The sequence below is a fragment of the Chiloscyllium plagiosum genome, unplaced genomic scaffold, assembly GCF_037043375.1.
Source record: "Chiloscyllium plagiosum isolate Xiang-an unplaced genomic scaffold, Cpla_swu_hap1 HiC_scaffold_7, whole genome shotgun sequence".
In the NCBI taxonomy this organism is placed as follows: domain Eukaryota; kingdom Metazoa; phylum Chordata; class Chondrichthyes; order Orectolobiformes; family Hemiscylliidae; genus Chiloscyllium; species Chiloscyllium plagiosum.
Genome location: NW_028270145.1, coordinates 33,235,765 through 33,251,056, shown reverse-complemented (window position 1 = coordinate 33,251,056; position 15,292 = coordinate 33,235,765). Strand labels below are relative to the sequence as shown.

Genomic DNA, 15,292 nt, shown 5'->3' with positions numbered 1-15,292 from the left:
GTTTGGAAAGCTCTTCTGCAATGGCAGTGGATGCAGGATCAGTTGCTACTTTTAAATCTGAGTTAGATACATTTTTGTTAAGCAAAGGTGTTAAAGAATATGGGCCAAAGTCTGGTATAAGCATTTAGGCCTCAGATCTGCCATGATATTATTGAATATGTTCAAAGTTTGTGAGAAGATTTGTAGCTCGGGTGCTCGTTGTTGTGGTTCTGTTCGCCAAGCTGGAAACTTTTGTTGCAAATGTTTCGTCCCCTGTCTAGGTGACATCCTCAGTGCTTGGGAGCCTCCTGTGAAGCGCTTCTGTGGTGTTTCCTCCGGCATTTATAGTGGCCTGTCCCTGCCGCTTCCGGTTGTCAGTTTCAGCTGTCCGCTGTAGTGGCCGGCATATTGGGTCCAGGTTGATGTGTTTGTTGATGGAGTTTGTGGATGAGTGCCATGCTTCTAGGAATTCCCTGGCTGTTCTTTGTTTGGCTTGCCCTATAATGGTAGTGTTGTCCCAGTTGAATTCATGTTGCTTGTCATCTGCGTGTGTGGCTACTAAGGATTGCTGGTCGTGTTGTTTCGTGGCTAGTTGATGTTCATGGATGCGGATCGTTAGCTGTCTTCCTGTTTGTCCTATATAGTGTTTTGTGCAGTCCTTGCATGGGATTTTGTACAATACATTAGTTTTGCTCATGCTGGGTATCGGGTCCTTCATTCTGGTGAGTTGTTGTCTGAGGGTGGCTGTTGGTTTGTGTACTGTTATAAGTCCTAGGGGTCGCAGTAGTCCGGCAGTCAGTTCTGAAATGCTCCTGATGTACGGTAGTGTGGCTAGTCCTTTGGGTTGTGGCATGTCCTCGTTTCGTTGTCTTTCTCTTAGGCATCTGTTGATGAAATTGCGTGGGTATCCGTTTATGGCGAATACCTTGTATACCATGCCGATACCCAGCATGAGCATTAGTGTGATCACGTCTCGAATAATGTGTATTGTTTATATCTCCTGATTGAAGGAAGGATTTAATGTATTGGAGGCTCATAGGAGGTTTACTAGGTTAATATCTGGAATGGAGTTATTGTCTTATTATGAAAACTGGACAGATTTGTCTTTCTTCCACTGGACTTTTGAAGAGTGAAAGGTGACTTTATTATCGTTTTATTCAATACTGAATGGTTTTGTCAAGATGGGTGAGGGAAGGATATTTCCTGTTGTGGGTGAGTCCAGAACTAGAAAGCAAAATTTTGAATTTGATGTATTATTTTTTTCTCTGAGGGTTGCACAGCTTTGCAGATGTTAGAGGCACATGCATGGAATCATAAACGTATTAAGCACATTAAAAAGGCCCTTTAGCCAATTGCATTTGCACCAGTCAAAAACAGCCACCTAACGATTCTCATCTCAAATGCACATCTAAATGTATAGAGTCATATAGCATGGAAACATACCCTTCGGATCAACTAGTCCATGCTTAACATAATCCCAAACTAAACGAGTCCCTGCTGCCTGCTCCTTGCCCATGTTTTCTATAATCCCACCACCATCTGGGTGAGAAAGATTTTTCTCACATCTCCTTTAAACCTTCTGTCTTTTACTTTAAATCTATGCTCCTTGGTCTTTGATCTGTCCATTACAGGGAAAAGTTTCTTCTTTTGTACCCTACCAATATCCCGTATAATTTTATACATTGCAATCAAGTCCCCTCTCAGTATCCTATGCTCTAAGGAAAACAGCGCCAGTCTATCAGATCTTTCTTCATAACTGAAACATTCTGGTAAATCTCATCTGCATCCATTCCAGTGCTATTACATCTCAGCGACAATTTGAATACCAGAACTGAGCACAGTGCTTTAGCTGTGGCCGAGCCAATGTTTCACACAGTTCCAGCATAGACCCCCTACCCTTAAATTCTGTGCCTCTGCTAATAAAGGCAAGTATACCGCATGCTTTCTTACCCATTTTATCCACTTGACCTAATAACATACCAGATGACCTTCTTCTTTAGAGACCACAATTTCCCTTCCCACGTGGTTAAAGATGCCCTCCAACGCATCTCGTCCACATCCCGCACCTCCACCCTCAGACCCCACCCTTCCAACCGTAAGAAGGACAGAACACCCCTGGTGCTCACCTTCCACCCTACCAACCTTCGCATAAACCAAATCATCCGCCGACATTTCCGCCACCTCCAAAAAGACCCCACCACCAGGGATATATTTCCCTCCCCACCCCTTTCCACCTTCCGCAAAGACCATTCCTTCCATGACTACCTGGTCAGGTCCACGCCCCCCTAAAACCCACCCTCCCATCCTGGCACATTCCCCTGCCACCGCAGGAACTGCAAAACCTGCGCCTACACCTCCTCCCTCACCTCCATCCAAGGCCCTAAAGGAGCCTTCCACATCCATCAAAGTTTTACCTGCACATCCACTAATATCATTTATTGTATCCGATGCTCCCGATGTGGTCTCCTCTACATTGGGGAGACTGGATTCCTCCTAGCAGAACGCTTTAGGGAACATCTCCGGGACACTCGCACCAATCAACCACACCGCCCTGTGGCCCAACACTTCAACTCCCTCTCCCACTCTGCTGAGGACATGGTGGTCCTGGGCCTCCTTCACCACCGCTGCCTCACCATCAGAGGCCTGGAGGAAGAACGCCTCATCTTCCGCCTTGGAACACTTCAACCCCAAGATATCAATGTGGACTTCAACAGTTTCCTCATTTCCCCTTCCCCCACCTCACCCTAGTTCCAACTTCCAGCTCAGCACTGTCCCCATGATTTGTCCTACCTGCCTATCTTCTTTTCCACCTATCCACCCCACCCTCCACCTGCCCCCGACCTATCACCTTCATCCCCTCCCCCACTCACCTATTGTACTCTATGTTACTTTCTCCCCACCCCCACCCTCCTCTAGCTTATCTCTCCACGCTTCAGGCTCTCTGCCTTTATTCCTGATGAAGGGCTTTTGACCGAAACGTCGATTTTACTGCTCCTCAGATGCTGCCTGAACTGCTGTGCTCTTCCAGCACCACTAATCCAGATATCTGGTTTCCAGCATCTGCAGTCATTGTTTTTACCTAATAACATAAGGGACTGGTCTATATGCACACCAAGGTTCCTCTGATTTTCAGTGTTTCTCAGGGCCCTACACGTTAATCATACGTTTCCTTGCCTTGTTTATCCTGTCCGAGTGCATCATCTCACACTTATCCATATTATATTCCATTTGCTATTGATCAGCCATCTAACTACCCTTGTTAAGAAAGGAGGGAAGCAGAAGGCAGGAAACTATAGGTTGGTTAGCCTCACCTTTGTTGATGGTAAGATTTTAGAGTCCAGTATTAAGGATGAGATTGCAGAATACTTGAAAATGTGCAGTAAAATAGGGCTTTGTCAGCACGGCTTTTTCAGGGAATGGTTAGGCCCAACAAATCTATTAAAAGTCTTTGAGGAGGTAATGAGCAAGTTAGATAAAGGATAGCCAGTGGACATAAACCATTTAGATTTCCAGAAGGCATTTGACTGGATGCCACACAGGAGGCTGCTAAATGTGAGAAGAGTCCATGGTGTAAGGGGTAAGATACTGGCATGGATACAGGATTCGTTAACTAGTAGAAGGCAGAGAATGGGGATCAAGGAGTCAGGATGGCATTTGGTGACTAGTGGAGTTCCGTAGCGGTGAGAATTATTCATATTTTGTATTAGCAATCTGGATGAAGACTGAGGGCATCATTGCTAAGTTTGCGGCAGAAACATAAGTGGAGGGACAGGTAGTTTTGAGGAAGTGGAAAGACTACAGAAGGACTTGGACAGGCTAGGAGAGTGGACAATATAATGTACAGAGAAGATTAGCATGGCTTCTGAGCTAGGTTGAGATGCAAATTCGTGAAGCTTTCCATATTTCTTAGGGCTTGTGTGGTGCAGTGTTTGTATTCCTACCCCTGGACCGAGAGACCCGGGTTCGAATTCCACCTGCTCCGGAGGTGTGTAATGACAATTCTGAATACAACACTAAAAAGGAAAGAAATTGTAGACTGGCTAAATCTATTTGCCAATCCAAGAAGTGCAAGATGAAAATGCTTTATCTTTATCCCATACACATAGCTGAGCCTTCATAGAGAACTCTTCTTCTTAACCTCTGCCCTCATGTGAGGCGTCATGACCCTCAGGTGAAACCACACTAGTCACTTCTCTCTAATCGGAGAGCAACCTTATGATTCTTCCCTATGATTCTTCAGGACTATGGCGATTTCACATCACTTCACCATCAAGTCAAGTCAACTTAATTCAAGTCTCTTGCTAATGGGAGATTTACTTTGGGCTATGACTTTGTCATTCTGTATTTTTAAACATATATTAAATTTATCACTGAGTTGTTGGGGGAAATAGTGCATCCAGTCCCTGCATTGCCTACTTCTCTCTAAAAGCTTCAAGGATAAGAACTCAGCTCTTACTTTTACTGCCCCCGGTGGGCAATGTTTCTTGTAATTAATTAATTGGGTGTTCGGTTAATTGGTAGTGGGGTTCAAAAATTAAAAAGAAATGAGCTGAGTTCTTCCCCACTGTGATATTGGGTTTTGGATAGATTGCAGCAAGAGAAAAGTGGAAACCCATATTTGTCTAGCGACAGATTTACAATAAAATATTTACAAATCTCTGGAAATCTTTTGCTGCTTAATTCACTATTATCAATATTGGTGTATGAAACATATGTTAAATTTGGAAGTTAACTTCATCCAAAATTCAACAAAAGAGATTTATTAGCAGAATTAGAAATGTGTGGAATTGGAGGTGAACATGATGCATTGGAAGCAGTCCAGAGAAGATTCACTGAGCTGATACCTGGTATGGGAGGGACTGATATATGAGGGGACATGGAATAGCTTGGGCCTGTACTTGGATTTTAGACCAGTGAGAGGCAACCTTATTGAAACATACAAGATTCTCAGGGGACTTGACAGGGTAAATGTGGTACAGTTGTTTTCTCATGGGAGAGTCTAAAACCAGAGAGCATAATCTTAGAATAAAGGGTTGCAAATTTAAGAAAGATGGTTGAGATAGATGAGGAATTTCTTCTTTTGGAAGATGATAAATCTTTGCAAGTCTTTACTGAACAGGGCTGTTCAGGCTGGGCTATTAAGTATATTCAAGGCTGAGATGGTTAATTCTTGATTCCTTTACCAATTAAAAATTATGGGGCAAAGGCAGAAAGTGGAGTTGAGGACTAACAGATGATTAGCCATGATTTCATTGAATATCATAGCTGAATGGCCTACTTTCTGCTTCTTATGGTCTTGTGATCTTATGGTCTTACATGGGTTGATAATTGATTGGAAGTAGAATGCAGAAAGTATGGATAATGGGAAAGCACTCTGATTAGTAGGATGTGAAAACTATATCCTTCGGGGATCAGTACAGTTTCCTCAGCTCTTTCACCATTTCTATTAATGGTTTGGATGCAGACATTTACAGATAATGCTTCATTTATGGATGTGATTGGTTATGTAAATGGACGCAAGAAATTACATAGCGACAAGGATTGATTGAGCAGGTAAAACTTTAATAATATGACCACAAGACCATAGCATTAGTAACAGGAATAAGCTATTTGGCCCTTCTCCTGCTCCACCATTCAACAGGATCATGGCTGATCTGACATTCCTTGCACATTTTTCCCATAACTCTTGAGTCCAGTACTGATCACTAAATATACACAAGGACTTTGTCTCCACCATTGTGTTGTAAGGAGTTCCAAGACGTTCAACCCTCTAAAAGGAGAAATTCCTCCTCATCTCAGTCTTAAATTGGTGCCCCTATGTCCTCTGCTTCTCGTTTCTCCCATGAGGGGAATCATCATCTCAGCATTTACTCTGTCAAGCCCTTAAAAGAATCCTTTATGTTTTAATGAAATCACCTCTTGTTTTTCTAAACTCTAATGAGTAGATACCTGACTTGTTTAGCCTTTGTTCATAGAACAATACCTCTATACCAACAATCATTCTTCTCAATGGATCTTTTGAACTTCCTCCAATGAACCGCTACCTTTCCTTAAATAAGGGAGTGAAAATTGCTCATGGTACTCTGGACATGGTCTCACCAGTATCTTGTATAGTTGCAATAAGACTTCTGACTTTTAGATTTCGACCCCTTTGAAATAAGGGCCACTATTCCATTGGCCTTCCTGATTATCTGCTCCATCTGTGTTTAATTCACAAGAACCCCCAAGTCCTTTTGTGTTTGAGTTTTGCAGTGTTTCTCTATTGAAATAATGCACTGTCCTTTTGTTCTCCCTTCCAAAGTGAACAATTTCATATTTTCCCAAATGAGAGGAGTTGAGGATGGCATGGTTGTTCATTAGTTAGCACTGTTGCCTCACATGCCAGGGATCTAGGCTCAATTCCAGCCTTGATTGACTGTGTGGAGTTTGCATGTTCTCCTCATGTCTGCATGAATTTCCTCTAGGTGTTCTGGTTTCCTCCCACAGTCCAAAGTTGTGCAGGTTAGCTGGGTTGACAATGCTAAATTATCCATAGTGTCCAGGGATGTGTAGGCGAGGTGGATTAGCCATGGTAAATGGGGGGTGTTATAGGGATAGATGGGAGGCTAACTCTGGTTGGAATGCAGTTTGGAAGGCTGATGTGGACCTGGTGGGCCAAATGGCCAATTCTGCACTGTAGGGATTTGATGAAATCATTATGATTTAATCTGTTTTGAATCCTAGGACAAAATTGCATTACTTCGTAAGTATGAGAAATATGGAAGAGGAAAGGGATTGTAATATTTAGATTGACAAATTGCAGCTTGTGCTCAGGCATGGACAGCAAGGCAAAAAGATATATGAAATGTGGCCTTTGCGTTAAAGGAGCTGAAATAGAGGCTTAAAGTATACTTTGAACTTTGAAGACCATTTCTGAGGTTTTGCATCAAAAACAATATATAGGCCTTGGAACAGATCCAGCAGAAATTCACCTCAATATTACCAAGGCATAAAGGATTAAGTTATGAGAATTAGTTGCATTAACTAGAGTTGCAAAAAACTGCCTTGAGTTTAGAACTTTTAATTAAGGATAAAGTTATTGAATGTCTAACTGAGGTATTTGAATTTATTTGAGAGGATAGGTGCAGAGAAACAATTTCCTGCAGTTTGCTACCTTGGTTCTGGACTTGCCATCTTAAACTTAGGACATGGAAATGTAGGTATGAGATTAGGTGGTACTTTTAAATGATGATGGAAATTATGAATTCTTTCTTATTAAAAATTGTGTATTTGCTTTCAATTGAAAATTTCAAGATTGAATGTGACAGAGTTTTGTTGGACAAAGTTTTCATGATCAAAAACAATTAAGGAATGTTGGTAGAGTTTAGCTATGATCTGATAGAATAATGGAGGTGCTGAATGGTCTACTCCTGCTCCTAATTATTTTATGTGCTAATTATATTTTATTGGGGGAAAATATGAAAATATTTGTTCTTTGGTCTAATTAGGTAAATGACATAGTTTCTAAAGATCAAAAATAAAAGAACAGGCACATGCAAAACAATATGCAAGTAAATACTATTTTGACAGCATAACCTCGTGATAATCTGGATTTATGATAAATTAAACAATTCAAGGCAAACTTTGATACCTAACGTAAATTGAATATCACATTTGAAGATTTTAAAAGATCAATAAATTTGGTGTACTATCACGTTTTACAGGTTGAAATAATACAGTAGATTTGTATTTTTTGTCATGTTCAAAAACAGAATAGATTGTAATCTTAATAGTTGACGTAATGGCAGCACTTAAAGTCATAAAACTAGTTGCAATTTTAAAAAGATCTACATTTTTAGTTGGAATGTTATTTGTTTTTTCCAGAAATGTGTTGCCTGACATTTTTGAATATTTTCTGCATATTACTCCAACAAAACCTATCACAGGCAATGTAATAAAATCTATTTATTTTTTAAAAGCTTTATTTTATTAATTTATTTTCATTTATAGGTGTCAGGTTTGCAAGCAACCTTGCGTGCTATAGAATGTGGATGGAATTTGCCAGGTGCTATGACTTCAGGTACTAATTCAGTGGGGTGTCACTTAAAAACCATGAAAAAGACTGGTAAGATATTAGTGCACTTTCTACAATCCAGCAACTAAGTGATTGTTTCAGAAGAAAATACTTGTGACCCAGTGTTTAACATCATGGTCACTAGTTATTTCTTTCTTTGTAGATACGAAGCATTTTCATTAGAAATGTATTTTGAAACCACTGTTTTCAGAGTGTAGGTACTGACGCTTTTGTTTTCTAGTCAGAGAAATATAGAAAAATAATATTGGGGTGTTGGATGGTGAGATAAAAAACACAGTTGGAACAAAAGATGAAGAATGATTTGATGTTTTAGGCTGCAGATTATCCATCAATTTAAACCTTGTGATGTATATTTTTGTTTCTATACATTGTTTTTGCATATAAATGCATTACTATCAATTAATTTGCTACAAATTATGCCAGACATGAGCCATATATTTTTAAACAGTTTGTGTTCACTTTAAGCTTATGTAGTATTTTTCTAAAAGTAACTTTAGATGTCAGAAGTCACATGGAATACTGACAATGCCCACTTAAGAGAATTTATTAACCAATCAATGGATAGTGATAAATACTGGCCTACGCATTGACACTCCATCAAATAAATTCAGCAATTCAGAATGTGTCTGCAGTTATAGAGTCATAGAGATGTCCTGCACGGAAACAGACTCTTCGGCCCAACACGTCCATGCCAACCAGATGTCCCAGCCTAATCTAGACCTATTTGCCAGCATTTGGCCCATATCCCTCTAAACCCTTCCTATTCATATACCCTTCCAGATCCCTTTTAAATGCTGTAATTGTACCAGCCTCCACCACTTCCTCTGGCAGCTCAATTCATACATGCACAAGCCTCTGCATGAAAATGTTTCCCTTAGGTCCCTTTTATATCTTTCCCCTCTCACCCTAAACAAATGCCCTATAGTTCTGGACACCTCCACCCTGGGCAAAGATTTGGCTATTCACCTGATCCATGCCCTTTCTTGATTTTATAAGCCTCTATAAGATCACCCCTCAGCCTTTGACGCTCCAGGGAAAACAGTCCCAGCCTATTTAGCCTCTCCCTATAGCTCAAACTGTCTAACCCTAGCAACATCCGTATAAATATTTTCTGAATCAAGTTTCACAACATACTTCCAATAGGAAGGAGATCAGAAATGCATGCAATATTCCAAAAGTAGCCTAACCAATGTCCTGTACAGCCGCAACATGACCCTCCAACTCCAATACTCAGTGGTCTGATCTTTAAAGGAAAGCATACCCAACACCCTTTTCACTATCTTACCTACTGGGACTCCACTTTCAAGAAACTATGAACCTGCACTCCAAGGTCTCTTTGTTCAGCAACACTCCCCAGGACCTACCTTACAATTAAGTGTTTAAGTCCTGCTCTGATTTGCTTTTCCAAAATGCAGCACTTCGCATTTATCTAAATTAAACTCCAACTGCCACTCCTCAGCCCATTGGCCCTTCTGATCAAGATCCCATTGTACTCTGATGTAACCTTCTTTGATGTCCACTACACCTCCAAGTTTGGTGTCATCTATAAACTTACTAACTATACCTCCTATGTTCACATCCAAATCATTTATATAAATCGTGAAAAGCAGTGGACCCAGCACTGATCCTTGTTGCACACCACTGGTCATAGGCCTCTAGTCTGAAAAACAACCCTCCACCACCACTCTCTGTCTTTACCTTCAAGCCAGTTCTGTATCCAAATGGCTAGTTCTCCCTGTATTTCATGTGATCTAACTTTGCTAACCAGTCTCCCATGAGGTACCTTGTCGAATGCCTTACTGAAGTCCATATAGATCATGTCCACTGCTCTGCCCTCATCAATCCTCTTCGTTACTTCTTCAAAAAACTCAATCAAGTTTGTGAGACATGATTTCCCACGCACAAAGCTATGCTGACTATCCCTAATCAATTCTTGCCTTTCCAAATATATGTAAATCCTTTCCCTCAGGATTCCCTCCAACAACTTGCCCACCATCGATGTCAGACTCACTGGTCTATACTTCCCTAGATTGTCCTTACCACCTTTTTTAAATAGTGGCACCACATTAGCCAACCTCAAGTCTTCTGGCACCTCACCTATGACTATCAATGATACAAATATCTCAGCAAGGGGCCCAGCAATCACTTCCCTAGCTTCCCACAGGGGTCTAGGATGCACCTGATCAGATTGTAGGGATTTATCAAATCTTTTGCATTTCAAGATATCCAGCACCACCTCCTCTGTAATATGGACATTTTTCAAGATGTCACCATCTATCTTCCATGTCCTTCTCCACTCTAAACACTGATGCAAAATACTCGTTTAGTATCTTCCTGCGGCTCCACACATAGGCTGCCTTGCTGATCTTTGAGGGTCCCTATTCTCTCCCTAGTTACCCTTTTGTCCTTAATGTTTGTCCTTAAAATTCATTTGGATTCATCATCCCCCCCAACTCCCATTGCGTTTTTTAGTTGTTCTCTGGTTTTTAAAGGCTTTCCAATCATCTGGTTTCCCACTAATTTTCACCACATTATTCGCTTTTACTTTTATACTATCTCTGGCTTTCCTTGTTAGCTTTGTCGTACTCCCTTCTCATGTTGTTTCTTCCTCAGGATGAATTTCTCGAATTATCCCCAGAAACTCATGCCTTGCTCACTGTCTTCCTCACTAGACTCCCCTTCCAATCAACTTTGACCAGCTCCTCCCTCTTGTCTTTGTCATTACCTTTACTCGATTGTAATGCTGTTATACCTGACTCCAGCTTCTTCCCCCTCAAACTGCAGGGTGATTTCTATCATATTCTGGTCACTACCTCCTGTGGATTTCTTTCCCTTAAACTCCCTAATCAAATCAAAGTTGAGTGTTGTGAATATAGCCGGAAATCACCTGTCAGGTAGTGCGAGTTGAAGGATGATGTGCAAGCTCTGGGGATGTATTTGGGATAAGACAGAACTTGGTGCTGATGGTGTTCTCCATGAACTTAGTTCTCTACCACCACCAATGCAGCTGCACCAAGTTGGTGCATATTGTAAGGGTGAAGCTGAATGAATGATAGAGATGTAGCCTTAGTTATCCAGGTGCTGCATGTCTCACTGTATGGAATATTGTATGTTGTTGTCATCTCCATGGCATGCTGTTCTCTGAGCTAAGAACCCATTTTGCTTAATGTTGATGGCATATGTCATTTCTTTGAAGAGTCATGGGCTCAGCCGCTGATGGGATGATGATTACTGTGGCTGTCTTCCTAAGAAGGGAATGGCCGATGCAGAAGGACTAGAGCTGACAACCCTGGAGCACTCTGCTAATGGAGAGATCACAGCTTTAGAGCTCCTCAGGGTGTGTGAGGTCTGTGAGATGGCCAGAGATTTTCACCCCAGACTCTGTTCTCAAGTCATAATGAAAAACTAAAAAGAATAACAATTATCAATAACATACATAAGCAATGAGCTTTGAAGACTTTAAGGCTGGAGAAAAAGAAGAGTTTTATACAAAGTGTGTTCCAAAGAATGCATTCTTCCCAATGACAGATATAAAATTTTAATCCAGAGTTAGAGGAATGGGGCATTCAGGAAAATATATTGCCCACTGGAGAAAACTGCAGAGGTGAGGTGTCAGTTATAAATCAGCAAAATTAGAGTTATGTTTGGCTAGTATTAACCAAGGGATGGAATGTTTATAGTGGAGTTTGACATCAGATGGATTGGAGACCTGCAGAAGAATATTGGAATTGTTAGGTTTGGATCAAACCAAGGCCAACATAACAATGTTGGCAACAGGATAGAGAGAACTAATGAAGATCGAAATAAGCAGCGTTTACTATTGGTTAGGGTATAGAATTTAAAATAAAACTTGGGGTCTACAATTGGTTTAGTCTGAGAGGATTATTGGGGAGGGGAATGGAGTTAGTACTAAAGAGCGAAGTCTGTGATGGGGACAAAAGATGGTGGCTTCTGACTTGCACATTCAATGACAACTTTAGTGCTTCTTGAAGACATTTATTTGGCATGTCTTTCAATCTCTATGTACTGAAAAGTTATATCGTCAGATGTACATTGCACCTAGATCAGCAAGAACTCTGTCACTTAACTAACACGTTTCCCATTTCAAGCAGGAAATAAGGGCCACAACGAATGTAAAAAAGATGGTCCTAGCCAAAGAGCACTTGCTGAAGCTAGAGCACTTGCTGAAGCTAAAGAGGACAAACATCATTGTGATCCACCTGATGATTCAACAAAGCAGTTGGTGAGCAAGCATCCAAATGATTTTTAAAAGAGTGTTGTTCTGTACGATTCACTAAATTTTTAATTTTATGCTTTCCCTTTGTGTTTGATTCTTGAATGTTTTCAAATACAGGGAGGTCATAATGATTTTAGTTGAACAGCATCCTCATGCTCTTTGAAAGGGAACATACGGTTAAGCCTGTTGGTCCGCAAATCAAAGAAGGGAGACCATTTAGCTTCCAGTCATGTCCATTAGTTCAGAACAGAATTATGTGCACAGTATAAACACTGATAAGACATTCTTGTGATGCAGTGGTAGTGTCACTACCTCTGAGCCAACAGGCCTGGGTTCAATCCCATCTATTCCAGAGGTGTTTACTAACATAGAAAATGGAACTGTACAGCACAGGTACAGGCCCTTCAGACCATGATGTTGTGCCAAACATGATACCAAATTAAACTAATACCTCTGCCTGCCTTAGTCCATATCCCTCTATTCTTTGCATATTCATGTGCTTATCTAAAAATCCTCGAACATTTCTGAACAGGTTGATTAGAAAAATATCTGAGGACTGGTCAGAATTCTTACATGAATTACCAATGTGATTTCACTGACTCAATGGGTCTGGAAGGCATTCTCTCTAGTATATAGGCTATGAGTTTCAGTCGTAGAGGAATGAGGTAGTGCAAGTAAACAAAATACAAATGCTATCAATTTAAAATTTAAAAAGAAACATTGTAATAATTGTACTAATTGACATTTGAAAATATCATGTTAATACTTAGAGTGGAGTGTTTCATTAGAATGACATAAATATAGTATCTGTACAATATGTGGAGGATGCAGCGGCAAAATGGGAATGTCACTGAACTCGTAACCCAGAACGCTGAAGCTAATGTTCTGGGGACATGCGTTTGAATCTTACCAAAGCGGATGTTGAAATTTGAATTAAGTAGCACCTGAAATAAAAAGGTGCCCTAATGTTGACCATAATACCACTGTTGATTGTTGTAAAAGCCTGTCTAGTTCATTGATGTCCTTTAAAGAAGGAAATCTGCCATCCTTATCCAAATGGCCTATATGTGACTTCAGAGCCACAGTCACAAAGTTGACTCCTAATTGCCTTTGGAAATTAGAGTTGGGAAATAAGCACTGGCCGAGCCAGAGATGGCCATACCCATGAATGAAAAAAAAACGTAGAATCAGCATAGAAGGTCATTTAGTATCTCATGTCCATTCAAGCTTTTTGCAAGAGCTATTCAGTTAGTCATATTCCCCTGCCTTTTTCCCTTTAGCTCTGCAATTTTCTCTTTAGATAATTATTCAATTACCTTTTCAATACCACAAATGAAGTTGCCTCCACCATACTCTCAAGCAGTGCATTCCTGGTCTAAACACTTACTACATAAAAGAGTTAAAAATCACACAACACCAGATTATAGTCCAACAGGTTTAATTGGAAGCACACTAGCTTTCAGAGCATCACTCCTTCATCAGGTGGTAGTGGAGGGCTCAATCCTAACACACAGAATTTATAGCAGAAATTTACAGTGTAATGTAACACACTGTAAATGTTTGCTATAAATTCTGTGTGTTAGGATTGAGCCCTCCACTACCACCTGATGAAGGAGCGACGCTCCGAAAGCTAGTGTGCTTCCAATTAAACCTGTTGGACTATAACCTGGCGATGTGTGATTTTTAACTTTGTACATCCCAGTCCAACACCGGCATCTCCAAATCATGCATAAAAGAGGATTTCCTCATTTCACCTCTAGTTCTCATGCATCTTAAATTGATGTCCTCTGGTTCTTGCTCTTTTCACTAATTCATAGAAATAAAGCACCAAAACAGACCATTCAGCCCAAACAGTCTGTGCATTGTTTATGTGTCTCTTGAGTCTCACCCCATTTTTCCTCATTCAGACTGTGAGATTGCATTTGATGATCAGACAGAACTTGGTGTTCTCCATGAACTTAGTTCCCTGCCACCACCAATGCAGCTTCACCAAGTTGGTGCATATTGTAAGGGTGAGATCACCACCAAAAATCTCGCTTTCTTAACCTTGCCCCTCACCTGAGATGTAGTGACCCTCAGATTAGATGCACCACCAGCTGTCTGTCTCTAATGTTAGAGCAGCCCCTATGGTCCTGTGGGTCTTTGGCAACTACTACAACCACTATTGTTTTGTAAAGGAGATCAAGGGGAGAAAGCAGGAAAATGAGGTTGAGAAACTTATCAGCCATGGTTGAATGGCAGGGCAGACTTTACGGGCTGAATTGCCTAATTTCTGCTCCAATGTCTTATAGTCTCATTGATCAGTAGCCAGTTTTATATCCGTGTTGTTATTGACCCTTCTGATCATTACCTGTAACTTTCCCCACAGGTCTGGTCTGTGGCACTTTATCAAATGTCTTCTGAAAGTTCATCACGCCAGTATTATTACCCTCATCAAACTGATTTGTTGCATCTTCAAACAAAACCCAAAAAAATTCATCAAACATGATTACCTCTCTAGAAACTATGTTAGTTATTCCTACTCAACCCAGCTCTATCCATGTAATTCTATGCTGAATAATTGTCTCGAGAGGCTTCCTCACCATTGAAATTAGCTCATGTGGTATGTAAATGATGAGCTTTTCCTTACAACCTTTCTTAAGCAAGGCCATAATGTTTGCAATTTTCTTCTGACATGTCACCCAGAGGATTATGGAAGATTGAAAAATTGTAGCCAGTGCAATTTCCACTTGCTTCAAAATCCTTTAATGAATTCATGTGGTCCCTTGTCAATTAAGTACCTCCTTTCTATCTACACTTCTGCTCTATCAGTTTTGAACCCCTCTAATGACTGAGTTCTCTCATCTGTCATCATGACCTGGGTAGTATCTCTTTTAGTTTTTGATGGAAATCTGGTTTACACAATTTTTATCAAAACGTGTGATGCTGAAAAAAGCACAGCAGGTCAGGCAGCATCTGAGGAGCAGGAGAATCGACGTTTCAGGTATAAGCCCTTCGATAGG

General features: G+C 40.7%; 1 protein-coding gene and 1 pseudogene across 3 annotated transcripts in view; both read left to right on the top strand.

Annotated features, from left to right (window-relative positions):
- Positions 1-15,292, top strand: part of spag16 (sperm associated antigen 16) — a 988,648-nt gene that overhangs the window by 96,808 nt on the left and 876,548 nt on the right. Inside the window, exons 8-9 of one of the 3 annotated variants that reach the window (XM_043693350.2) lie at positions 7,969-8,038; positions 12,166-12,296. In XM_043693350.2, coding sequence (XP_043549285.1) covers positions 7,969-8,038; positions 12,166-12,296 — 201 coding nt within the window. Of the gene's footprint in view, positions 1-7,968; positions 8,084-12,162; positions 12,297-15,292 lie in introns of all 3 variants that reach the window. The other 2 variants (XM_043693349.2, XM_087988888.1) reach the window with 2 other exon arrangements.
- Positions 3,786-3,886, top strand: LOC122552074 (U6 spliceosomal RNA; annotated as a pseudogene).